The sequence below is a fragment of the Anas acuta genome, chromosome 14 (genome assembly GCF_963932015.1).
Source record: "Anas acuta chromosome 14, bAnaAcu1.1, whole genome shotgun sequence".
NCBI lineage: Eukaryota > Metazoa > Chordata > Aves > Anseriformes > Anatidae > Anas > Anas acuta.
In genome coordinates, this window is record NC_088992.1 from 15,975,271 (window position 1) to 16,002,405 (window position 27,135).

The window sequence follows — 27,135 nt, forward strand, 5'->3', positions numbered from 1 at the left end:
TCCCCAAGCAGCACGCCCAGCACCGTGACCCCCCCCCCCTCCCTGTGCACCCCATTTCTGCCGAGCAGCGCTGTCCCCTCACCTCCACCCCCCCTGCCCGGCACAGCCTGAGGCGGTGCCCCCCGGGCTGTCACGGCGCAGCAAAGCAGGAGGCGGCTGGTGGTGCAGGAAGGCTGCTTTATTGGGACAGGCGGGCAGCGAGGCTGCGGCCCTCCACCCGCGGCAGGGCATCAACAGGCGCCCAAATCCCGGCCCCAGGGCCCCCCAAGACCCCCAGGGCCCCCCCATACACAGCAGAGCTCACGGGGCCTCCGTCACCCCACACACGGGGCCTCGGTCACAGCGGCGCGGGGAGGCCCTGGCAGGGGTCAGCTCAGTGCAGTCCAGCCTGGAACAGGAGGAGCTGTACAAAAAGTCTAAAGAGGGTTATTGAAGAATAACAGCACCTGATGCTGGATTTGTTCTCATTTAAAATTCTATTTCCCAAAAAATACATTCCTAAATATACAAACTATACAATCTTGTCACTTTAATGCTGGTTTTTGTGATGACGCAACTCAAGCTAGAAGTCTTTAAAACATCCACATACTGACAAAAGCTCTAATGTACAAATGCCTCGGTGCCTTCATAATACCACATAAATAACTTCAAAAACCAAACTGCATTTGTAGAACTGTCCAGAAAGCAAATACTTTATGGTGATCACACGTCGTCCGCAGAGAGCGTTGGGATGTTGATCCTCGGCCGTGTGAAAAATGCCATTTTCTCTCTAGAAAGAGATGACCAGGTGTTAGTTAGTGCAACAGAAGTCCTGCCAGCAATGTCTATCATCTACATGAGAATTTATCCCACCAGCTGTCACCACGAAGAGCAGCAGCACGCCCTCGCACAAGCTACACCTTTTATTTACACAGCATACATGAGGTACTGTTACAGTTAAGCTCATGGCACTGACCTTATCAAAAGAGCCATTTCAGAAAGGCTCGTTTTTTACCGTTATGAACATGTTACTTACAGAAGCAAAGGGCTGCTTCTGCATTAAGCAGATGATTTGCAAATTTGGTGCCAGGTGAGGAATGGTTTGGAGTAGTTCTGAGTGCCTTGTGATCGCTTGCAGTGCTGCAGCTAATTTCTGACTCTCAGATCTTAGACTTTGATATGAAAATACAGAAATTTGTTGAAGCAGAACCGTTAACTACTACAAAGATGAACTTTATCAGTACCTTAGGAATCCACAAAAAAAGTCAAGGTAGTCAAATTTTCCACCCTTTATTATTGATATGCTAATACCTGAATGACTGTACTTCCAAAGGCTCCTTCCGACTCTGCCCTCGTAGCCTGTGAACATCCTTGGCAGCAGCTCTCATCATTTTATCGGCTTTGAGCTCACACTTGTGTTCTGTTTTTTCCACCTCAAAAATAATGAAAAAAATCTGTTTTTGCTTCCATGCTTCCAGGAGGAATCAGTTTATCCAACCAAATCTCTCAATACAGCAGCATTTTAGCTGCAGACCTGCAGCGTTTGGAAACTGCTAACTCTGGAATCAGAAACCAAAGAAGCTAAAAACTGAAGGTTTGTCAGTTAACCACTGTAATCAAGAGAGCTTTTCGTAAGGTCTTCTTCCAGCCCTTTGGTATGAATCATGGCTGATATCTGTCTTCTTTGTATCATCTTTATTTTTAAGCCAGATGATCACCTCATTGAAGAACATGGAATCATAGAAGGGTTTGAGTTGGAAGGGACATTAAAGATGACCTAGTTCCAACCCCCTGCCATGGGCAGGGACACCTCCCATCACACCAGGTTGCCCAAAGCCACATCCAGCCTGGCTTTGAGCACTGCCAGGGATGGGGATCCCACAGCTTCTTCGGGCCAGGGCCTCACCACCATCTGAGTGAACAATTTCTTCCTTAGAGCTACTTAAAAAAAAAAAGTTTAAAGCAATTACTCCTCCTCCTATCACACTTGTATGGCTTTCTGGGCTGCAAGCCCACACTGCTGGCTCATATCAAGCTTCTCATCAGCCAACACCCCCAGCTCCTTTTCCTCAGGGCTGCTCTCCATCCATTCTCGGCCCAGCCTGTGTCTGTGCTTGGGATTGCCCTGGCCCAGCTGCAGGACCTTGCACTTGGCCTTGCTGAACCCCATGAGGTTTGCACAGCCCCACCTCTCAGGCCTGCCCAGGCCCCTCTGGATGCCATCCCTTCCCTCCTGTGCACTGAGCGCACTGCACAGCTCAGTGCCATTGGCAAACATGCTGAGGGTGTGCTCGATCCCACTGCCTGTGTCACCCACAGAGATGTTAAACAGCACCAGTCCCAATACTGACCCCTGAGGAACACCACATGTCACTGATCTCCATCTAGACATTGAGCTGTTGACCACAACTCCTTGAGTGTAAGTGTTCATCACATTTTGGTTGACAGTCTATCCATCAAATCCATGTCTCACCAATTTAGAGACAAGGTTATCATAGGGGACAGTGTCATTCTTTGGAGAAGTCTGATGATGTCAGTTGTTCTATCCACCAATGGTAGAACCTCATCATAGAAGGCTATGAGATTTGTCAGGCATGTTTCCCCCCTAATGAGGCCATGTTGCCTGTCACCAATCACCTCCTTATTTTCCATGTGCCTTAACACAGTTTCCAGGAGGATCTGCTCCATGATCTTGCCAGGCACAGAGGTGAGACTGACTGTCCTGCAGCTCCCCAGGTTTTCCTTTTTTCCCTTTTTAAATACGGGCGTTATGTTTCCCCTCTTCCAGTCGTTGGGAACTTCCACTGGACTGCCATGAGCTCTCACACATGATGGATCGTGGCCAGTTCATCCACCAGTCCCCTCAGGACCCATGGATGCATCTGATCAGGTCCCATGGACTCACGCACCTTTAGGTTCCTTAGCTGGTCTTCTCCTACAGTGGGTGGTTGATCATTCTCCCAGACCCTGCTTTGGCCCTCTGGGGCTTGGGCTATGTGGCTAGACATTGCAATCCATTTTCAAGCTCTACCCCAACAGGCATCTTGTACCAACTCACTCCTACACTTTTCTGCCATCAGAATTTAAAAGTTTGTCTGATGATAGCACAGGTGCCCCTGAGGTGTTCCACACCACACCTGCTATGGACTGGGAGGCTGAACTTCACAAAACAGATGCCATTTGTGACTTCCCATTTGTGCTAAGGCAAACTGCTGTGCATGGGATCAGGACTACAGGAAGAGGCAACAAACTCCAGCAAGTTCAGGGAGAAACTCAGTCCAGGGAAAATCAGACATCTGCAACTACACCACATACACTAACTAGAAAAGTTTCATTGAGCCATTATTTCTCTTAAGAGAAAGACTTAAATGCTATCTTCCTAGTCTTTGTATCTGCAGGAAGGTGTGCTATTTGCAGGCTGCAGAGTCTGTGCCTATCTGGGAGCAGCAAGACACTCAAGGACTCAACTTCCATCACCAGTAGCTTGCTTGATGTAGGCATAAGTGGAAGACACATGACTGTAGTGCTAAAGTTTCATTTCCAGACCATCTTAAGTCTTGTTTCTCAAACCACATTGCTCAAATGTTAAACAAAATCCAAAGGCTGGTATTATTGGTATTACTTACTCGTTTTTCCACCAGCCTCAGCAGCAGTCGAAATCTCTCATCATCCTTCACCCACTGCGGTAACTCTTTTTCACCCTGACTTTGAGCTTGTTCTAACTGTTCCTTGAGTTCTCTCAGCACAGAGATCTCCTGAACTAAGCGATCGTGCCAGGTTTTGGAAGCTTGCAGGTCCAGCTCCAGGTCTAGTGAAGTGCGAATTAGACGCTCTGTACCAAAGGACTTAACTGAAGGCTGAAAAAGAAAAGGGTTTATGGACACAACGGTGAGAACTGCCCAGAGCAGTCCCCTCATCAAAGGCCTAGTACTTCATGTGACCCATTCTTCCAACACTTCTGAGTGCAAAGCATCTCTCTCCTGTTTTTCTGTCTCAAGACAGAAAGCACAAACTCAAGCAAGTCTTACAAATGGGCCTTTTGATTCTTGTGTTTCCACTAGATTTCCTTGACAGCTTCTCCAAATAAAAGAGGGCTTGCTTACATACTTTGCTTGTAAGTTTCCCAGCCTTTCATCTTCAGAATAATCAACAATGCAACACAAAGAACTTTATTTTTTTTGGCCAACATACATTCTGTTGTCTTCTGTCAGTTTCAAACACAAGAATTCTGAAGAAAACCATCTCCTTAGGAAGGCAGACAGATCTCAGCACCAGTATCCCAGGGGAATTTCAGTGATTACCATCACAACAGGCACAGGGGTTCCCTGTGTGCCACTGACTGATCAGCACAAGGTCACCTGAGCATCTAAAGAAGCACTCTCCTCACTCTCTTCCCCAATTCATCAGTGTAAGCACTAAAGACTCTTACAACAATAAATACGGAAACATTCATGCTACTCCTACTCTGATATGCTGGAAGATACCAGGAACCATCTTCCTGAAGTGATTTTTCTGAGTGAGCTCTAAGTTAAATATTCTTGTCATATTCTGATGTATCAAATAGCCTTAATAGCCCCCACAAAAAAGATTGTGAACGAAAGCACTTGGCAACTGATTTCCATCTGCAAATTCTTCCTTTAAAACAGTTTTCATTTTTTTTTTTTTTTTTATCAATGTCTGTGCTAGACAAAAAGCAAGCAGTGATGTTTTTACCCGTTTCACTCTGACGCTGCGCCGCTCCATGGCATTTCGAACGAAGGGGGGCTTTTTGGATAGCGTTGAGCTGTCGCTATCACTGCGATTCAGCTGAAAACGGAAGCAAACACCAAATATTTCGTGAAACATGCAAAACATACATTCTTACATTAGTAGCAAGATCACAGGGTTGTGTACATAAGTATGGTCAGTGATGTAAGCAGAATTATTAAGCTTTGTTAAAGACTGCAGCGGACACTTCCTGAGAAGCCAGTCACACTGCCAGAGAAGGGAAAATCTTCTGAAGTCAAATGGGAAGAAAGCAGTCTGAATTTTTCAGTGTGACCTGACACTGAGTGAACACTGATACCACGCTTTCATTAATGAAGAACAGCACTTATAAACCCAAGATCACATTTTTCCTTACCCGACACACGTACTGACTTTGTGGTCCCGGTGAAAAAGTTTTAGAGCGGATGATGGTGCTGCCTCTGACAAACTGAGCTTGGGGTGGATTTGCTGCTCTTTTGTCTTTTGGACGAACCACAGTAGAAGACTGTGCAAGGCTGTCTGTGTTTGTCTCTTTATCCACCTGAAAGACAGATACTGCAGTGTAAACGCCAGCTTGCTGTCGCACCAATGACACACATCCAGGGCTGCCTGGCAGCCACCCGTGACACATCTCCGCTTTCAGTTCCAGAGGCTTTGCATTCAAAACGAGATACTCTTTAGCCCTTTTTATTCAGGGAGTCCTGACACTCGACTCTGAACTCAGGAGCTGCTACGTTAACTGCACCGCTCCCTAAAGGCTCCATGTCCATTGATTGCTGTGCAATGACTGAATCCAATGAGCGCTGCCTGGTGATCCAGTACATCAGTGCGACCTGCAATCTCACACGCAGAGACAGAGGTAGGATTTTAAAGACCCTTCCCTTACTTGTTGTGCATCTACAGCAAACAGAGAGGCAAATCACCATACGCACATGCACAGAGAGCACATCTAGAGCACATTAATTATGTTTGTCAGAATACAACTACATTCAGAATTATGCAAGGTAGAAGCCACAGTCACAACTTCCATGAGTAACAAAAGGAGGCACAAAATGATGCTGTATTAGCCATGGGGAAAAAACATGGTCACATAGAGTTACATAAAAAAAATTCAGGTAGGCAAACATTTAAAAATCAATTATGAGCTTTCAAATTACTGCTGTAGCCCTGCTTAGCTCAACAGCAACCCAGTCTAAGCAACAACTTCTCCCTTTAAACTAAAACCTTAAAGCAAGAGCTCCCTTAGCAGGAGATGAACTAAAAGCAGAAAATAAAAGGAGAAAAACGTCGACATCAGACAACAGGAAATATTTTAATGAAAACAAAAATGAGTTTTTCTGACTTTCTAAAAAATCAGAAAATCTTTTTAGGAGGAGGAAAAAAAGCACAGCCAACAAAATACACAAAGCCTGATGTAGAGCATCACAGGACTAGACAATATTGGTTCAGCACAACAAAGGACTTGGGGGTGGCATTGCGCTTTCCCCTTCAAAGAAGTGTCTGGTGCAAAGGCATGAACCAGTTATGCTAGCAATGCCTTGTGGTTGCATAAGCAAATCAAGGTCAGTGCCCAGAGAAACATGAGAGCAATTATTTTCTTATACCAATCCGTGAGAGCTTTTGGCAAGAGAAAGTCTGCACCGTCAAGCTGTAGTCCCATGAACTCATACCTGCGAAGACAGAGTCAGTTTTCCAATATGCTTTGAGATTTGGCCATGAACAGAATAAAAATCAAGTAGGTGCAAGTACTTCCTTACTGCAGTGGTCTGTCTCTTCAGTTTTCACAGTCAGTTCTCAATTACTGCCTCACCAAGGCTTGTTTTTTTCTTTTTTTTTTTTTCCCCTTTGAGGGCGTATTCCTTTTGAAACTTTAATACTAGAGTGAAGAGTGAAAACTGCACATAAAACTGCTTATGAGAAAGACAAAAGGAAGATTTCATCCTGGAATCTTTGGATGGTGCAATTAAATAGAGGCTGCCTGGAATACTGCAGCAAGCAATAGGAAGTTTAACTCAGCTTTCTGTTCAAAAGGCCCTTGATTTTACCTTTACTGCTATTTCCATATGCAGCTGGGAATTCAGACTTTCTTCTGTTTCCCACTGCAATTTTCCAGCAGAGAATTCTTCTTCTTCTTCTGCTTCATTATCACTGATCTCATCCTGCTCTTCCTGCTCAGGAACCTCTTCATCTTGCCTGTTAAGAACAGCTTCTGTTACTGAACTGGCCTGTTTTGTACAAAACTCAGGTGTTCCAGCAGGGAGTTACTTCCTGTAAGCTGCTGAACAGAAACTCATCCCCAAGGCAGCCAGTTGTACCCAACAGGTCCTGTAGCCACTGAGATTGTACACACACAGGTTTAGATGGAAATAAAGCAAACTGGAGGGGAGCTGCACCAGAAGACAACCATCGCAGCCAAAACCTTCATAGAGAATCTTGCTTTAAATGAAGGAAGTTCAGGGTTCAGCCACGCAGTCTGAGCATAAGATGGGTACACCTCTCAGGATACAATTAATCTTAGACTAAAAAGTGATACTGGACAAAACTGACACATTGTTTTAAAATCCTTTCCAGCTCCTCTGAACTCACTGCTCGCTTCTCCATCAAATCCATCAGTCAGGATTGCTTTTCATTTCAAATGTTAGGCTCCATTACTAAAATCTGAATCTGACCCACATCAACAAGAACCAAAACTAACAGTGAAGCAAAGCCTTGCACCATACACTGGAACTTTCACAAGGTCCACAGAACATTGTAAAAATAACAGAATGAGCATAGCGCTATTGTCTCTTCTTTTAGAATTTATCAGCTTTGGTCCCATTTCCCAAGTACAACCTTCAGAAAAGAAGACACAGAAACTTAATTGAAGCAGAAAGAAGCAGATTCCCATAGCTCTATCACCTACTTCTTTCTCCACACATCAACTGTCAAGTCTTGAATCCCCAAATGCTCGGATAATCCCATGACACTAAGGCAGTGGAGCACTACCTACCAGTTCTCTCCGCTAGTTAAAGTGCTTCTGCTTTCCTCTAGTTTCTTCTCCACAGCTTCCAGTTCGACAGCTGTCTGCTCTAAGAGTGCTGATACGGAGTCCTGAGGAGAACAAGAGGCTTCTTTTAAAGATACCACTCACTCAAACGGCAAAATACCCAGCCCTCCTGGTCACAACAGCCCCCACCAGCCTTCTTCTGGTGGCATAGCTGTAATCTCTACACCCACATTGCTCAAGCAGCTTATTACATGTACAGTGCATAGTCAAGCCTGCGTGAATCCAGCTCCCCCCAGTTATGCTGGCAGTACAGCATGCATGCAGATAGATACTAGCCTGAGAATACTGCATGCCATGCACATACATAAGTGAAGTCTGTATCTTGACTTGTTCAGCAAGTTTACTGCAGCAAAGTGAACTATCTAGTGGGAAGAAAGGCAAGAGCTCCCACATCACTTAGAGCAGACCACATACCATATCCCTCAGCTTCGATGAGGAGCAGATTTCAATATGTATTTAGCCCAGGACAAGGACATATCTGTAATCAATATATTATTTTGCTGCACTCAACATCCTCACAGTTATAAACTAAACAGACTTCACTTCTTGACTACTGCATCAGTCCTTCACCCACCTAAACAGTACTAATGAGAGGGTTTGTAAGAGATTTCTCAGGTTTAAGCAGTTGTTCTTACTGTTTTGTCAGTGCAGAGTATTTCAGAATGAATGTTTCCTTGTTTACTTTTCCTATTTTGCTTCTGCAGATACTTATAACTAAGGAGGTTATACCAACGAGTTGATTTCTCTCCGGATCTACATATTTCAGCAAGGCTAATTTGTGCTCCACCCTGTTGAGAGGGGAAAAAAGAATTTTAGTACAATATTAAAATGAACCAGTACCACACCAGTAATAAGAGATGAGAACAAAAAGCCAGGACTACCTGAGTTTGGCAAGTTCATCAAAAGAAAAGTTGCCCTGTTTATCCCCATAACAACAGCATGTGAGAAGTTACGCTAGTAAAGCTTTACACATCATTATTTTTAACATTGTCTAGGGCTTCCAACCCAAGCATCAAGTGATTCATTGCAGGTCCTGTGTTCAAGTATGAAGAAGTATGAAAAGTCCTGCTGCAGCTGGGACAACTTACAGCCACAGCTTAAAGGAAAAAAGAGAAAAGAACAGAAAGAGACTCCCTTTCAAGAAACCTGAAATGTTGACAAAAAGAAATGACTGTTTCAGACTGAGCTGCTTTAGCTTTTTACATTGATTCCTCTTCATCTGCCTTCTCAGCTTTTACTGCCTTACATTTACTATATGCATTCTGACAGATAACAACATAAATAAAGCTGTTTTGCAATTTGTTTAATCAATGTCTTGAGCAGACTCCATCTCACCAGCATCGGTCTGGTGGACAGCATGCTGAGCACTCCTTTCGGGAGCTCAGGTACTGTGGGGCAGTACAGGCTGCCAGACAGGGAAGCCCCATTTGGAAAACAGGTGCTTCCTTGAACCCAGATGTGCTTTGCAGGGTAGGTGAAGGAAGAAATACAGAAGCATCATAAAGCATATACCTCCTCCAGCCAAGGGAGATGCTACAGAACACATGCAGGAGAAAACATGAACTTTTACAGAAAAGCCTGAGGTTTTCTTATACCCCAGTTCAACAGACCCAACTCATGTTCTGGAGTACATTACTAAAGAAACAAATCCATTTATATTAAGTTCTCCAGCTAGCACTGAACAAAAAAGCTGTTCTAACAATAGGTGGTTCAGGTATCTATGGAAATACTAGCACTTCTGTGGATTTTAATAGTGCAGCTTTAAATATCTCTCTATATATAGAGATATAGATATCTATAATATTTAATATTAGATATCTATATTATATATTATAGATATATCTATATATAAATATAGATATATTGTATTATATATCTATAATATTTAGTATAATATTTAAATATCTATATATAGAGATATAGATATTTAAATTTATATTCTACAATGGCTTCAAAAATCCTATAAGAAGTCCATTCTCAATTACAGTACAAAAATATTTTCAAAAGGAGGAAAAATAGGCAATGGTTTCACATTATATCATGAGAGAAGGAAAATCTAGTAGCCAGTGACAAAGTTACCAAGTTCTGTAACAGAATATGTATCTAATGAATATTCTTTGCAAAGATGATTTTAGTAGAAAAAACCTGTCTAGGGATAGATCATACAGCTAAGGATTATCAAGAAAAAATTCAGGAAAATTGGCACACTTTGTAGTTTAAAATGTTGTCCAATTCAAAAGAGAAAACAAATGGACCAAAGATACTAAGATAGAGATTAATACTAACCAAACATTCTTCGAGGTGAGACTTATCTACAGTGCAAACGTCGACTCTTAAAGTCTTCTGGCGTAAAGCCGGGTAAGAGATAGAAACCCAGAACGCTTCATTGTACGTAAGATTGTCTGAAGCTTCCACTGGTCTTGTGCGAAACAAGCAGCTTGTGCTTTCTGAACAGGGCAGGACAGCCACGCGAATGTTCCTACGGAAAAACCAATATACTGCAGTCAGTATTACCATACGAGTCCACTGTTACTTCCACTGCAAGAGCTCCATACATCTGAAAGGGAAATTCATCCGTAGTGGGTTTACGTGGCAAGGTTTTGGTAGCAGGGGGCCATAGGGATGGTTTCTGTGAGAAGGATCTAGAAGCTGCCTCATGTTTGGGAAGGGCCCCATTGTTTTCCAGAGCTGAGCCAATAAGCGATGTTGTTTTGCGCCTCTGTGAGAGCATATTTAAGACAGGGAAAAAAACGCTGCGCCACACAGCAGCCAGGAGAGTGAGAGGAGTGAGGAACAGCCTTACAGGCGCCAAGGTCAGTGAAGAAGGAGGGGGAGAGGTGCTCCAGGCGCCGGAGCAGAAGTCCCCTGCGGCCTGTGGTGAGGCCCATGGTGAAGCAGGCTGTCCCCCTGCAGCCCATGGAGTACCACGGTGGAGCAGGGTTCCACGCTGCAGCCCGTGGAGGAGACCACGGTGGAGCAGGTGGCCCTGCACCGATGGAGGCTGCCACCTGTGGAAGACCCTTGCCGGAGCAGATTCCGGGCCGGACCTGTAGCCCGTGGAGAGGAGCCCACGCAGGAGCAGGTGACCTGGCAGGAGCTGCTGCCCGTAGGGGAGCCAGGTTGGAGCAGTTTGCTCCTGAGGGATGGACCCCGTGGTACGGACCCATATCTGGAGCAGTTCTGGAAGAGCTGCTGCCTGTGGGAAGCCCACGCCGGATCAGTTCATTAAGGACTGCATCCCGTGGGTGGGACCCCACAGCACAGGGGACGAGAGTGACTGAGAAGGAGCGGCAGAGAAGAAGTGCTGTAGACTGACCATAACCCCCATTCCCCCATGCCACTTGGGGGGAAGAGGTGGAAGAGGGTGGATGGGGCGGGGGGGAAGGTGCTTTTGGTTTCTTTCCTTTGTTTCTCACTTCTCTCGCTTGTTAGTAATGAGCAATAAATCTTATCTCCTTATGCTGAGTCTGTTTTGCCCGTTACAATAATTATTGCGTGATTTTCTCGTCCTTATCTCAACCTTTGAGCCCTTTTCACATATTTTCTCCCCATTCCTCTTTGAGGAGGGGGAGTGAGAGAGCGGCTGTGGTGGAGCTCGGCTGCCCACTCGAGCGGAACCACGACATCATCCTAAGCACTGTGAACATGACTGTCCTATCCTACTCTTTGGAATATCAGTCAACTGAGGAAAAAGGTGCATCTCCTTACAAAATCAGAGACGTATGGAGGTATGAGTTGCTGTAGGCTTCATCCCTCTAATCTTGTAATGGAACATCATGGGATTGTTTTGCATAGTTGCTTACATCTGCATCACTTGTCACTAACAAGCAACTTATGTGCTAACAATACCTTTTCGTGGGTAAAAACAACAATGCAAAAATCCTTCAAGCTTATGTCAGTTTATTTAGCACACAGCTGAATTTAAAAACTCTGCCTGGAATTAGTTTAGTAGAAGTTGTACTATGCATTTGCCTACATGTGCGTGTGTTTGTGCCCATGTCCAAGGATGAGTTCTGCAGCAGAACGAGTGCCCTTCTCTCCACCTGACACAGTTGCTTTGGACACTGCTGGAGCTAAGAATCTTGCTGGTTGGTGCTAATTCCAACAAGTCTAATTTCCAATTCAGAAATACATGCCTTGGAGGAAAAACACCCATCTTATTTCAGTTTGAATGTATGAGCTCACAAATGAAATAACACATAATAAAATTTAGAAGCTTTTCAGAAGTTTTTTTTTTTTTAGTGTGTGAAAAAAATCAACATCTGTTTAGTCCCCACAAGAATCTAATAAATGTTTCAAGCACGTTTATTTCACCCACTTACACTTTTTGATCCTGTTGTGACAGCAGCGCTTGAACATTACTCAGCTGGATGACCAGTATTGCAAATTGTTTATTTTTATCATCATATCTGAATTGAAAAGACAAAAAAGCATTAGTATTAGAGAGATCTGTCACAGACTCCATGGATGAGTATTCCACTGATTTAATTAGTCCAGGTAAATAGTATTAAGTATATTCAAACAAAGCTATAGTGGAAATATAGCTCACCTATTGCTTAAAACAAAAGCAGTTTCATACTACATGGCATTTTGCTACCAGAGCATACAGAAGAACTTAGGAATTTACATCAACAATGGACTACAGATTTGACCTAATTCAGATGGCTTTTTCTGGAATCTAGTTAAATTGTTAGCTAAAACCTTTCCAAAGGCCTTATATAATGACTGTAATATAAAAAAAGTTGCACGTACAAATACTTGAAGTACAGCAAAGATGTTACTGGTAAGCACTGTTTTACCATTGATGGCCATGACAAAACACTTTTGCACTAATTTTTTGAGAGCATCTCTGAAAGCCACCCATACCCTGGGCTGCACCAGCAGCAGTGTGGGCAGCAGGTGAGGGAGGGGGTCATGCCCCTCTGCTCTGCTCTCGTGGGACCCCAGCTGCAGCCTGCACTCAGCTCTGGGGCCCAGCACAAGGATGAGGGCATTATTAGATCAAGTCCAGAGGAGGCCATCAAGATGATCAGAGGGCTGGAGCACCTTTCCTGTGAAGTCACACGAAAGGATTTGGGGTTGTTGAGCCCAAAGAAGAGAAGGCTCCAGGAAGACCTTACAGCAGCTTGCCAGTGCCTGAAGGGGGCTATGGAAAAGCCAGGGAGGGACTTGATTAGGGAGTAGAGCACTAGGACAGAGTAATGGTTTTAAACTATAAGAGGGTAAATTTAGATTAGATATAAGGAAGAAATTCTTCAGAGGGTGGTGAGGCACTGGAAGAAGTTGCCCAGAGAAGCTGTGGATGCTCCATCCCTTGAGGAGTTCGAGGCCAGACTGGATGGGGCCTTGGGCAGCCTGGGCTGATGGGAGGTGTCCCTGCCGGTGGTAGGGGGTTGGAACTGGGTGATCCTTAAGGGTCCCTTCCAACCCCATTCATTCTAGAGTTCTACAGTTTTTCTCAATTCATACATCTCCTATTGAGTCATTTCAGAACAATGTCTCCGTGCCTACCTTCCTATGCCTTACGGGCTACTTGTGGGATTCAGGTGTGTCAAGGAGTACCAGTTACCACCACCAGCTTTTCCCCCACAAGCTGCACGCTCAAGAGTCAAAGCCAGAAAAATGCTTTCTCCAGCCCAGCAGTGCCAGCACTGCAATTGCTGGTTTGCAGCGTCATAACACACTATCACCAATTGATTTCCACTGACATGTAAGAGGATAATGGGGCCAAAGACCTCCCAGAGATGAGCGCAATTCCCAATTGCAGTGTAAAGGGGGAATCAGTCAGTAAATACCAATGGGATATGATAAATAGGCTAAGAAAACAGAATAAAGCAGTCTTAAATCATTCTTTCCATTGTAAGGAAAATACAATAAAAATGTGTAGTGTTTACCTCATTGCAATTTGCACTTTAGCTGTCCCAACTCCTTCTGTATCATCACTGTCAAACACCACCACTTCTGACACACACGGTCTGAAAGAAAAGAAAGACAATTAAGGACTTGATTGAAGCGCTAGCATTTAGGCAATACAAGATCTTTTCCCTTCCATTCAGGATTCAGGCATACAGATTTTGTAAAATTAGCAGCTAAAAGAAAGCCCATTTAATAAGTTCAATCATCCTTAGAGGTATGTATTGCAGTCCTTATCAGCAGAAAGTCATATGCCTTCCCCTTTCACTGCCAAAAAAAGCCACATGACAGGTTATGCAGAATAAGGTAGGGAGGACTTTTCAAGGGTTCCCTTGACTGGATTTTAGTTAAGACAGCTGACTGCCCAGAAACAAAAATAAGACTTAACAGCTACAATCCCATCTTGCACTGTGACAGCAAAAATTCTCAGCTTTGATTAGATTTAAGTCATTCCTTTGTTTCTTTAACAAATCAAACTTCCCTAAGCACATGGAGAGCAACAGAATACACTGATCGCTCGTCTTTACAACAGCCCTAATTTTTCCTCCCAATTCCTCCTCCAAAGGTTTACGCACTGAAAGTCCCAACAACTACATTCATCATCTAATTGACTCAGACTATGCTGTAGCATGTTAAAACAGGATTAGCATTTCTTTCTAAGTATTTCCCATATTACTTGGCACTCTTCTGCATTTCATTACCTTACATCTATAGAGGACAAACGTGTTGCTCATCCTACCCTCGCTATTTATCATAGGCATCAAAATGATACTACAGCCCTTTACAAAGGTTGCCAAGTCAACAACCCAAACATTAAGTAACGCAAGACGTGAGGGTGCATGGGATGCATTCTCCCCTTGTGTCGCACATTATCCCTCCCTCCCCCTGCCGCAGAGCTCCCCGTCCCATCGAGGGGACACAAGGGCCCTAGGACACCTCATTGTGCGACTGTCTGACTTGAGACCACGAGGTCTGATTTACAAAGAGCTGCACATTCTTGTCAAAGGGAACGGTCCTGTAGATATAAAACATTACTCATCTCTCTGGAGAATTCACAAAGATAATGGGCAGGGGGGATAAGATGACCGGGTTTTCACCTCTACAGTCACGTCGTGCAATAAAAGGACCCATAATTTACCTCAATGCCAATAAAAACAGTAGGAAAACAAACTGCAGATGCAGTCAAAACAGGTATCAATAAGAACAGCACTTTTCAGTTAGGTTTTTGTCAAAACACTCTGGAAAGCTTTAGCAAGCAGTAAGGGGATCCAGAGCCCCAGGAGGAGCAATAATGCACGGATCATTCTTAAGCTAGGCACCGAGAGAGAAAACCCTACAGAAATCATGTATTGGATCCAAGCATCGTGGTGCAGGCGCAGCTGTGAGGTGGTTCAAGGTGCTTCTGCTTCTTAACATCCCAGAATCCTGTTATGCTGACTGAAGGCTGTCACTGACAGCAGCACGGCTGGCTGGCAGGAGGGGAACGTTACACCTGCCAGATGGCTCTCTGCTAACGCAGTCACAGCTTACCAGCACCTTCAGAAACTGACTGACTGTTCGAACAGCTCCCCGTGAAGAGAGAAGTGACAACCTTGTTCTCAGCTCCTTGTACAATGGCACAAATGGGTCATTTTCATCATCAAATTCAACCTGTTTATAGTTTTTTAATATTACGAAGTCTGAGATTGAAAACCTTAGCCACCAATCCCTCCCCCCAAAAAAAAGAAAAAAAATAAATCCAGCATTATTCCAGCTGACTCCCGTGTGCAAAGCTGAATTAGCTTCTTTCTAGAGAAAGATCTGATGTCTACCTTTGCACAGATGCCTCATACACCCCGCTATCTCCAGCAACAGATTCATCAGACACTGCAGCTGACACACACGCCACCTTCAGTGCCGTCCCTCCAGCTGTATTTACACCTATCAGAAAAGCACAGAGGAAAACCAAAAAAAACAGGTGTTAATGAAAATGAACAGCATGGATCAGCAGCAGCTTTTTTTCTCATCCTCCCCTTCCATTGCACTTCTTTCCCCGCCCCAGTCTTGTTAAGCAGCAGCACATTGCTGAACACAGAGCGGACAAAGGCAGGGTGAACCGTGCTCATCAGGCAGCAGGACAAGGCCAGGCTGCCTGCAGGACACAGCTCGGAGACAACGGAGGAGCAGTGCACGTGGCAGCGGGGGGAGCAGGGTTTCACCGCACAGCCGATGCCCACTCATGCCTGGGTCATGCAGCAGAGTGCCCAGGATGGAAGCCAGGCTGTGCTGGCTGCGCTGCCCCAGGTCTCTCTCCAGGGCCTTGCAGGAGAGGCTGCAAAGCAGTCAAAGGGCAGGGAGGTGCCCAGGACACGAAGGGCAAGGTGTAGAAGAAACAGAGCTTCTGAGCTCCAATAAAGTTATAAATTATTAACCAATAAAACAGCTTCTATTGCAAGCCAGCCTTAAGCAGGTACTAGTTCTTCTGGTCATACCACCACAGACAAAAGCAAGGAAGGCAAATAGTAGCGACAGCCCTGGCCAGAAAGGGATTATGTGAGGGGTATAACCCACCTGGAGAGCTTACACCAAGGTCAGCCTCAAGGAGGGGAACAAGGAAGAAATACGCCCCTCTACCCATGAGCCAAAAAGGTTAGCATACAAAGGCCAGAACATAGGGCTGGAAAGACCGGGTTAACTACATAAACATGGGGAGAAAGATCACAGGATTCGAAGTAGCAGCCACAAAGAAATGTATGGGGAAGGAGACAGGGAAGAGAAATGGAAGCAGCTGAAGAAGAGTTTTGCACGGGGACATAAAGGAGGGACCTGTCTGTTCTCCCTGGTAGCTGAGGCCAGGACACACAGGAATGGCACAGAGCTGCACCAGGGGAGGTTCAGACTGGACATTAGGAAGAACTTTACTGTGAGCGTGGTCAAACACTGCAACAGGCTTCCTAGAGTGGTGGTTGATGCCCCATGTCCATCAGTGTTCAGGAGACATTTGGACAATGCCCTCATTGATATGTTTTACCTTTTGCTTAGCCCTGGAGAGGGCAGGCAGTTGGACTAGATGATCCTGGAAGGTCTCTTGCAACGGAACTATTCCATTTTGTGTCTTGTGAGACAAAATAGGGAAAGATGTGCACCAGGAACTTTTGCAAATTTTGCATCTTATCACTTGAACCATCATATTTCTGCGGATAGACACTTCAGCCATAAGCCTGGAGGACTCAAGAGTGCCAAGCAGGCACTGGGGCATACCCAGCTCTTCCCTTGCCCTCACCAGCAGGGCTTTGCTCTGCAGGAGAGGACGTGTCGTGCTATCACACTGGGAGTGACCCTAACCCCACAGCAGAAATGTAGCAATGCACTCCTCTCCAAGGGTTTTTCACCTTTTTAAAAGAGGTCCCTTTTCTCTGTAGCCTTAGGGAACCAGGTGCACCTGAGTTGATATATGGTTTCCATCCTACGTTGTATCACAAAGCAGATTTTCTTTTTGCACACAGTTACATTCAGCCCCAGAATTAAGAACAGATTTGAAAAGCACTGATGCAAGAAGCGTGCAAGCTCCATACAGGACCAGAGAATGACACAAGGACGTGTTCTCCAGTTAGCAGCAGGGGGAGCTGCATGTAACACCGACACGCTGCTCACGTGTGCAAGCAGTGTGGGGCTGTTGGCCCTTCTCTGTGGGCAGCCCCACTGAAGGATGTTTGTCCCTCCTAATGCCCACGGAGCTGCTGGACAGAAATAAATACCCAGACCTTCTCCCCATAGGTCAACCCACAATGAATAAAACTTAGCATTTGTAACACGATAGATCAGTCATTAATTGACAGTAATGGACACATTTCATGCTGGCACTCCAATTAATCTGTTCTTCCTGTGCTGGTGTGCAAGGGCCGAGCCCACACTCCCCACACGCAGGACCATGCTGGAGGCACATGAGCAGGCTCTGAACACTCCTTTCATCAGCACTGCTTTGTACCCCTTATTCCCTGGTTCCAACATGAAAAGCATTTCTTCCCTGCTGGCCGGCTGAGGTTTATGCACTGCTCCCAGAAATGCCGGTCCAGGAATCTTTTCATATTAAGCTCCTTTATTAAGGAGAACACTGGAATTCGGTCTCCGTACACTTAAGCTCTTTTTCTCCTTCGATTACCAATGCTGTTTAATCACTTCAACCCAGAAAGCCTTCATTTTTGATCACTTCACCAAGTACCTTGTGGCCACGGGGAGCAAATGAATCCTCTCAGCTCCCTGGTTTAGGCTGCGGCTCCTTGGACAAGCTTCACATCTGTAATGGGGTCACCACCACTCCTTTTCCAGCTTCTTTCTTCCTTAATAGCTTTGCAATTAAAGGAGCTAAGTGTAAGGCTACCAGAGGGCTCCCTTTTCGATTCTGGCTGTTTCCTGTTACCTTTGCAGTGACAGCTTGGCCCAGGCAGCGGGAGCCCCCAGCGCAGGCCCGCTCCCTGCCCAGCGCCCCCAGCCCGGCCCTGTCAGCTTCCACGGGCTGGGAGTTTGGGGGTGGGCACAGGCAGGACACGTCTTCAAGGGAGAAAGGGGAGAGCTGCTGGGGAGGGGAAAGCACGGCCTGCAGGCACCGATCCGCCCACTCTGCCCAGGCCGTACTGGTGACACCCCGGGAGGCACCAGAAGCAGGGCAGGAAGCCTCACAGCGGAAGGGCCGGCTGTTTTATGCAGGTGCTGAAATGGTAACGAACAGCAGAAGGAAGCTGATGGGTACGGAGATGTCTGCTGGGCATCACAGAAGCAGAGAGCTTCGTTCTGTGGAGGTTCAGCTCCAGCCCTCAGCTCTGAGATTTGGGAAACCCTGCAGGAAAAGGCTCCAGAGGACAACTGGAACCTGCTGCTTCTGGTTTGTCCAGACACGCTGAGAAAGCTGCTGGCAGTGTTTTGACACATCCTCACCTTAGCCAAAAACTGGAAATACCAGGGATGCACAGAACAGCAGAAATACCATGGGGATATACACATCACAATGTCAAAGAGTAACCTGAAAAAAGATTAATGGGTTCCCCAAAAATGACTCAACACGCATCCACCTTTTTTCCTCCTTACATTTTTTGCAAGGGACTTGAAGCTCAGCACTGGAAGGCTTACACATACACACTAAACCTGGAACTATTTTGTGTGGCTAATAAATGCAAAAATGTGGGTTTCCTGCATTAAGCCTTATGTCTCTAACGATTGTCACGCTAAAAAGCACATTTATGGAAGAGTTCCGAACTGATTCAACTCTCTTCTATATTCCCAAGCAGGGTGGTAATTCTTGCTACACCTTTTTTTTTTTTTTTCATTCATATGAAGAATTTCAAGATTTCCTTCCCTACCATGGACTCTCCCTGATGTACCATGATGTGGACTTGAAAATACACACTGTGGACTGTCCTGATATCTGTGCCGTTTCCTCAAAGAATAGCAGATATCACCAGACTCCTGATTTTGCTAGTAGCTTCACCTATATCACTCAAGTAAGAGAGTAAACCTTACTTTAGCCTCAGAAGTAGCAGGATTTTTTTTTTTTTTTTTTTTAACAAAAAGCACGTCCTTCAGATCTATACTGTTCAGCTCTACTTACAAGAACACGTGAGCATGCTTTTGCCATGAGGCCAATGACTAACCACACCAGATCCAGCCACCTCATTTCGGGTGTTACACCGCTGAGCTGCGTACAAAATGCCTGAGAAGTAAAATCTCATCTCATTATTGCCCTGAAATAAACCACTTATGGTGATTATTTTGTCTGCTGACTGGGTAACAGTAATAATCACTTAATCTGCTTAACACCTTAGCTTTCACTCTAACAGCCTTGACAAATCTTGAAGAGCTAAAAAGGTTAAAACTAATCAGCATCCAGTTCTAATAGGAATGATTACTGTTTCCTGCTCGTATCTGTAGTATCTCTTGCTTGTAGGAAAATGGTAACTTAAGGGGGAAGCTCTGCAGTCATGTATTTCATTGTAGTTTAAATAGCATCAGCTTTTCTAACAGCCCTTGCAGAAGGGCGTGATAACATGCTGCTAGTTCCCTTTATTCACATGGGCTATTTTATAACCCCCTGAAAAAATGAAAAAACTGAACTGCCACCTCATACTTCTGCAGCATGCAAGTTCACGTTCCCCACTCCTTCACTAGTTACAACTCGAGCCATTTCAATCGCCTCCGTTGGGTTTAACCTAACCACAGTCACACAGGCTTCTGATGGGCCCTGGCATGATGGCACCACCTGCCTTCTCCTGCTTTCCATCCACTTCAGCTGGGCCATCACACTAAAACTGGGTAAACATTTCCCACCCACCAATAAGCCATATGCATGCATCAGAACATCCACTCTAAATGTCTTATTTTATCACGCTTACAATCTAAACACGCTTTTGTTGCTAAGAGACCATCCCCCTCAAACCAGCAGAAATTCAACACAGCCTTGACATGTCTGCTCATCTGAAGTTAATGAATTCATTGCCACTGATTTACTGGGAACCAGAGTGAGATGTCATGTATGCTGAGGTGGCAAGGAAGGATTTTTATTCACTTTTGGTAACTGTTAAGCTGAATGGTTTTCACGGTCTTGCTCAGAGCCTTGGCCCAAAAGTTTTTGTCAATATGGCATTATGTGCATCTCAACTGCAGACCTAAGACACCACACGACATTCTGAGTAGTTAAGTGCCTAATTAATACACACTTCCCACTACAACCACTTATATTTTCACATGAAAACCCTGTAAATTGTGTACACAAGTACACCAAAAACAACATGGTCTTCTGAATAACTCATCAGATCGGCAGTACTTTGTGTGCAAGTTAAAACACCAACCCTTCCTCCCAGGTGGGGTAGGATGTACAATTGAATACACTTTATAACACATACCAAAATGAGTCAGCTTTAGCAATACTTGCTTCTTAATGCTTTATAAGCTATATTAAAAATAAATTGTACATGCAAATATTTTGGTATCATACCTTGACCTAGATGTTTATCTCCTGCTCTAGGCTCTTCCAGTCTACAGTTGCCACTCCCACTGTGTAGGGTGAGTTCTGAAAGGTTTGTACTTATCTCTGTATCATCAAAATCCATATGGCTTGAAAAGGCATCGCCCGTAAGGAGTGGGTCTATCACCAGCGGAGAGCAAGGTGGAGATGGAGAAGAGAGGGATGACCTTGGAGATAGTGATGTCATGGATTTTGGAGTACCAGACAACGACCTCAGAGCCTGTATGCGGCTGGTGGCATCTGCTTTATGAGTTTTTGCTACTTCATTTTCATGAATAGTGGTGATACAGCCCGATGGCCTAAATCCAGTGGCTCCTTCCAAGAGCAAATCGATCTTGTTTTGATAGTCTGAGTCCAGTTGCTCCAACTGCTCCAGGTGCTCATAGTAGAGGTCAGTGAAACTGGCGGAAGTGGATGAATCCTGGCTGGAAGTCGCAAGAGATCCTCTGCTAGATGCAAGGGAACCAGGGCTGCTACTTGAGGAGAGGGAAAGCATGCTGGTGGAGAGACTGAAGGAGACAAGTCAAAAAACAGTTACACCTCTCTCTTAATATTTAAGACACTGCAGTATCACCAAGTCTCCAAGCCCACACAGTACATTGTGCTTTGTCAGCTCAGGCTATGTGTGTTAGTCCCCATAACAGTCCAGACTCACATTCTATCCAGTGGAAGAGTTAGGCCACTTTTTAATAAAAATAGAGTTTATCCACATTTTTCAGCTCACCATTATCAATCTCCCAAGAACCTTTGTTTAGCAAAAGCAACACTAAAACAGTTTTAAAGCAATCAAAAATTAGTGACAACATTCTCCTCCCACTTCCATCTGGAAAAATCAGTGGTTGTCGTTAATCTCAAAGCAGACCACAAAAAAAACAGGGAGGTTCATGCAAGCAGATCGAGTTATTGCAACTCTGTCTGTACAGAAGAAAGCTTGTATTTATCTATACCTCAGACCCCAATTCAAAAGGGTAATGTCACAACTGCTTGGAACTAGCCTTCACAACAGACAGCAGTTACAAGAAAATTCGAAGGATTTGCCCATGTGAGGAGGTGGCTTCTTGGCATTTAGAGCCAAAGGAACAAGGGAACAAGTTTGGGCTGGACTATGAAATCAGTTCTCAGAAATTATTTATCCCTAGAGATCTGGTTTACAGATCTGACAGTGAAATTAGTTTTAAGCAAGTGCTTAGTCCTCTAGCACTGACTACATATATCATCCTTAGAAATTCCATTCAAACCAAATCTATTGCTCCAGATATTAAATATTTTGCTCATTGACTGGTTAAAGATCCTTAATGCTCCCTTCACGTATAGATTAGCTATTAAAACAATTCTGCTTATGTACAAGTGGTTTAAGTTGCCTCACTGAAAAACAGTGAGGATGTTAATAAGCCTAATAATACATTATTTATAGGAAAAAGCTAGAAGCTTTATAAAAAATTATGCCTATGGCCTTACAAGAATTAAGTACAATTTTGGCACAAAATGCCTTCATTTGTATGACAGATGTGTAGCACATCACATTTGTTAAAAAAAAAAAAGCTTTGGGTGAAACATGACAATTGAAACACAAACGTTTTTGCATCTTGGCAATATACATAAATCTGTCCAGGACCAAAAACATAAAACTCTTGAATGCTTCACTACTGAAAGGGTGGGTTTTGTTGTTGTGTTGTTTCTAACATAACCTTTTCCCCAAGCAACTGGGTTCAACTTCATTTTGTGCATACCTTTAATGGCAGACATTTGGCATTATGGGGTTAATAGCAAAGGCTTATTTTATGAAGGTGCATGCCAAGAATGCTGGGCACATAGTTAGGAAAAAAATTAGTTTCACATGCTTCTCGGTCACCTCAGAAGATCCCTGATCAGCTAGAAGACACCAAAGTATGATGCAGTTCTACTGCACAAGAACATCACAGATAGCTGTTCTCCATGGTGGCTTATTTACATATCAGTCTTGCACTATGATTTTTTTCCCAATCTTTTCGGTATCATCTTCATAAAACGAAACAGTCCAAGTGGAACAGAAGCTATAAACAAAATAAGTTCAGTACAGATAGGAAAAACCTCAACCAAACAAAAACCACACCAAATACTTCCTAATCTAAAGGCTGAAGATATGGCTGCAGCTGAAGAAAGTTCGGTGATCGTGTTTACAGTTAGGTATTCATCTTTAAAAACAGCAACTCTATGCTCTTCCAAAAACTACAGCCTGAATAATCAGACACGTTATGACTACAGAAATATTTCTAAATACCACGTGAATCACAAAAGGTTCACTGATATCACAATACATTGTCTACACGGCAAGCAACAGTATACTCAGAATTAATTCCGAGAAATATTGTGACGTATTAACACGTATTACTAAGATTCATTTCATTTGCTGTATGAGTACTAAGCTGTCTTTAACATACTTTATTAATAAAATACTACAGTACTTCAAACATTCAGAAAACAAAATATCACACCTTAGCCACTGAACTGTTACATGTCCAAAACAAAAGGGATTGCTGAAACTCATTCTGTTGTCAGAGGCACAAAGTTCCTTATCCCATTCTAAACAACCTATCTAAATGGGGTGGGACATATTACCCTCAAGGTTTCCCTTTCTACTAACTACCTGGGGATCTTAGGTGACTACTATAAACAAAAGGCCTTTTACATCAGTCATCTGGGAGATGAAGCTGTTAGAGCAATGGCAGTTACGTTACGTGCAGTTAAAGAGCCCATAACTTTGTAGGAGGCCATGTACCTTTTCAGCTGGGTGTGTAACATTGCAACTAACCGCGTTGTTTCTTCCAGTTCTTGGACTAGCTGATTTCTTTTGCTATTCAACTTCAATCTAAGAGGAAAGAAAAGAAGAGATCTGAAGTACCATTTACAGCTTAAAATGAAGAGCATAGACAAGTACTATTCCTTCCATGAAATCCTACTAAAGTCAATGAGAACACAGTACAAAGTGGAACAGAATTCAGACAAGATGCACAGGTGTTTACCGAGTCGTGTAACTCAATCCCAAAAACATTCCCAACAAAGAAAGAGAATTACGGGTACTGCTATGGAGGTTGATGTTTCTAGGATCAGGCCTCACTAGAAGATGCTGCTTGATGTGTACTACTGTGTTCTTATATTTACTCTGCTAATAAAGGCGTAACTGCTCTTGTTTGCTTACAGTGAGGTCCAAAAATGACTAAGGTTTGTATGATTTAGTTTATAACCATCTCATTATGGCTTTATGTAAATTGAAGGACTTCAACAACATCTCAGTTTTATTTCACACCTGGGCTGGTTTAAGACAAAACATTTGCAGTTAAGTGCTGGCTCTCTAACCAGGCCTTCAGGCAAGAAATCCTTCCACAGAAACAACCTGTTTCTTGGGTACACTTGTACAAGACCATATTCCTAAAAATAAAATGATAGCGTTCATCACTATCATGTAAAAAATGTAAAAAAAAAATGTAAAGCAATGTAAAAAAAACATTTTTTGAAGCATAGATTTTTCAGGCTGGTAAAAATCTTGTAGTTGAGACTTCTGAGACACCTAGAATTTTTCCAGTATGATAAAACCATGAAAAATCCACATAGGAAACATGTAGTTTGGATACTGAGCACGTAGAATAAATGAATACAGAGACACAGAAAACGAATGCAACACACTTATCCCATATAAATTGAAGAGCCTCCAGCTAAAAGTAGCATTGCCATAGCCACCAACATTAACACACACAGATTGTAAAGCAGCAGCAGACAATGCCCAATACAGTATTCAACCTCAGTGTATGTTCCCAGGAGACCTCCTACTGCAACAAGCAAAATTAGGGAGAATAGTTGCATTTCTTTCAGCTAGTTCAGATTTACAGGATAGTCCACGCAACACCCACAGGCCTGTCAAATATCAGTTCCTACAGGAGTCACATACAAGGATGCTTAGAACAAACAACATTTTTTTTTAATTTAAAATTCCATCTGTTAACATTTACCAAGCTCCAGACTGCAAAGCAACCATAGAAGCTGCTGTGAGGAGCTGACTGAATAGAGGAACAGCATAGTAACCTGAGCTATTTTGAGCATTTCTTATTTTCACACAGGATCCATTTGCCCCAACAACCCTTCCCCTCCTGGGGCTTTCTGACTGCAGTCAGTTTCTTTTGAGAGATGGTTACAGAACCAGCCTCACAGAAGTCAGAGTGCACTGCTATTAGCGTTCAGGCAAGAGATGCTGCTGCTTGCCCAATAATGAAAGCTCAGTCCTACACCCAGTAACCTACCTCTCAGTTAGTGCTTTGCTTTGAGTGTCTCTAGCAGCTTGAAGGTCTTCCTCTAAGCGTCTTCTCTCTGTCTCCAATCTCTCCACTTCTCCTCGAGTCCATTTCCTGGGGCTAATAAATCGCATTTCTTTCAAGAGCTCCTCCTTCTCATTAATTAATATTAGACGATCCCGCTCAGAATCCAGCACTCCAGGCCAGGCCTCACTGTCAAGCTTAGCCAGTTGTATTTTCAGGTTTGCTATTCTGCAGCAAGAAGGAAAAAAAGGCAAGCAGTTATTTCACGAGGAGTGTCCTAGCTACTGCTCAACACACACATGAAGATGTACCATGACCAACCACACCTTCCACAGCCCTGAAGAAGAATCTTCAGCTCAAGGACAACTAATCTCACCCTTTATGTCATCTTTATGAGGGCACAGTCAAGCATGGCACTGCCAGGAGGCTGACATGAAAAAATGGGATTTTAACTCAGGTTTGCTGCCAATGGAAAGCCAAGTCCCTAGTTAACCTGAAGTTTCTAGCAGTCAAGGAATAGCAAAACAGAAATGCTGGATCTAAAAAAAAAAATCTGTCAGACACATTAAAGAGATGTTTCATATGCCTTAATGACCTCATACTACTTATTGTGGAGAGTATCACGTGGTATGTATCTGATCTTTAATCAGGTTTATGGAAGAGAATTTTACACTCCCTGCACAGAATTCAGATAAGCTGAGAAAGACCACTGGTTACTCAAAAAATCAGAAACTAATTCTGTCTTTACAATGAGGAAGTTCACCACATGCATGCTACTACTAGAAGAATCCAACCATAGGCTGAGCTTTCTGGCCTTATTAAAGAGTTAGGCTACTTCTGGCACAGCAGGGACCTGAGGACATGAGAAGTTAGAGGGATTATAATCCTACCTAAATCCAGAGTCACTTGTTTGCATGAATGTCCAGTCTATGTTGATTTGAGGTATCATCCCAGACTGCACTTTAAAGGCAGCATCACTAATCCTTCAGCACCATGCCACCTTATCTCAAGCAGGAAGATTACAAAGAAGTCAACAGCAATACAGACCTAGCACTTCACAAGAGCTCTGACAGACAGAAGAGGATAACACAGCTTGTGGCTGTGAAGGAGGCTGCTCACACCACCTATCTGCCCATTTGCTATTTCCCAAGTGTTGGAGCCGCTGTGTCAGCTCCAAAAATGATCTGCTTCACACTACAACATAGAGAGGCGAGCCAAAAACCTGTGGTGGGTCACAGTACAGAAGTGAGGGCAGAAATGTCGGTCAGCCCAGGGGAAGCTGTCTCCTTAGTAATAATTGTTGACCTACAACTCTTCATGACCTGCAGGGATAATTACTGGAGTTCAGTGAGAAACAGTAAAAATAGAGCTGAGTAAGAGTTGCAATTGACTTGCATTTCTGGAACTTGCACATTTAGAAGTGGGGAACATAGAATGGAGAAGGCTGAGTGGGCTGGGGAGGAGAAATTATGAAAGCTTAGAATTCAAATAATGAGAAAGGCAAGGTGTGTTGTAGGAAATAATTCACCTGACTGAAAGCCAGACAGTTGAGGTATGCACGCCCCTTCATGTGATCAACTACTCATCTCATTCAGGTTTCAGTAAACACATGAGAAAACAAAGTAATTTGCTGTATGTGAAATCAAAGCCCAGCGGTCACCCCCCTTTTAAAAAGGGTTTTGGGGATCTGATGGAGTTACCAGAGTTCAGTTGTGCACAATGAAGAGTCGTGGCTACTAATTTGGATTCTTCCAGAACCTGGTTTATGCTACAGAAGTGCAAAGGACAGTGTCCACTACCCAACCAACCCATCGTGAAGTGACTACAGAAATAAAATGCAGATCTGGGTAGCAGCAGCCACACAACTGCTGAATGGCCTCTAAGAATAAATCTTTGTTTTCCAAGCTCCACATGCCAAGAATAACTGAAGCCCCAAGACAGCCTGGGAAACAGAGGTGCAACATGAGGCTTACACACACCGACTGGCCTCCTCCATCACAGGACACAGACTAGATCACCTGTTTGAAGTTGAGCCTCATTTCTTCTGTAAACCGATTCCTCACAGCAGGTTGCTTACTTTAATTCTAGTTCCATAATTGTTAGATATTCAACTCAACTATTTTTAGGTTTTCTTCTGAGCTATTTTGTTTCTGAGTGCCTGATCA

At 43.9% G+C, this 27,135-nt stretch overlaps 1 protein-coding gene across 5 annotated transcripts in view; it reads right to left on the bottom strand.

Moving 5' to 3' along the window:
• Positions 1 to 157: 157 nt before the first annotated feature.
• WWC1 (WW and C2 domain containing 1) overlaps positions 158 to 27,135 on the bottom strand; it is a 70,319-nt gene continuing 43,341 nt past the window's right edge. For 4 of the 5 annotated variants that reach the window (XM_068697888.1, XM_068697890.1, XM_068697889.1 and 1 more), the window contains 15 exons: positions 24,956 to 25,198; positions 23,440 to 23,529; positions 20,652 to 21,190; positions 15,496 to 15,604; positions 13,666 to 13,746; positions 12,094 to 12,180; positions 10,058 to 10,250; positions 8,407 to 8,559; positions 7,715 to 7,815; positions 6,771 to 6,918; positions 5,102 to 5,266; positions 4,693 to 4,785; positions 3,606 to 3,836; positions 1,291 to 1,412; positions 158 to 769 (listed from right to left, as the gene is read on the bottom strand). In XM_068697888.1, coding sequence (XP_068553989.1) covers positions 703 to 769; positions 1,291 to 1,412; positions 3,606 to 3,836; positions 4,693 to 4,785; positions 5,102 to 5,266; positions 6,771 to 6,918; positions 7,715 to 7,815; positions 8,407 to 8,559; positions 10,058 to 10,250; positions 12,094 to 12,180; positions 13,666 to 13,746; positions 15,496 to 15,604; positions 20,652 to 21,190; positions 23,440 to 23,529; positions 24,956 to 25,198 — 2,422 coding nt within the window. In that variant the 3' untranslated portion in view covers positions 158 to 702. Of the gene's footprint in view, positions 770 to 1,290; positions 1,413 to 3,605; positions 3,837 to 4,692; positions 4,786 to 5,101; positions 5,267 to 6,770; positions 6,919 to 7,714; positions 7,816 to 8,406; positions 8,560 to 10,057; positions 10,251 to 12,093; positions 12,181 to 13,665; positions 13,747 to 15,495; positions 15,605 to 20,651; positions 21,191 to 23,439; positions 23,530 to 24,955; positions 25,199 to 27,135 lie in introns of those variants that run through there. The other variant, XR_011101304.1, reaches the window with a different exon arrangement.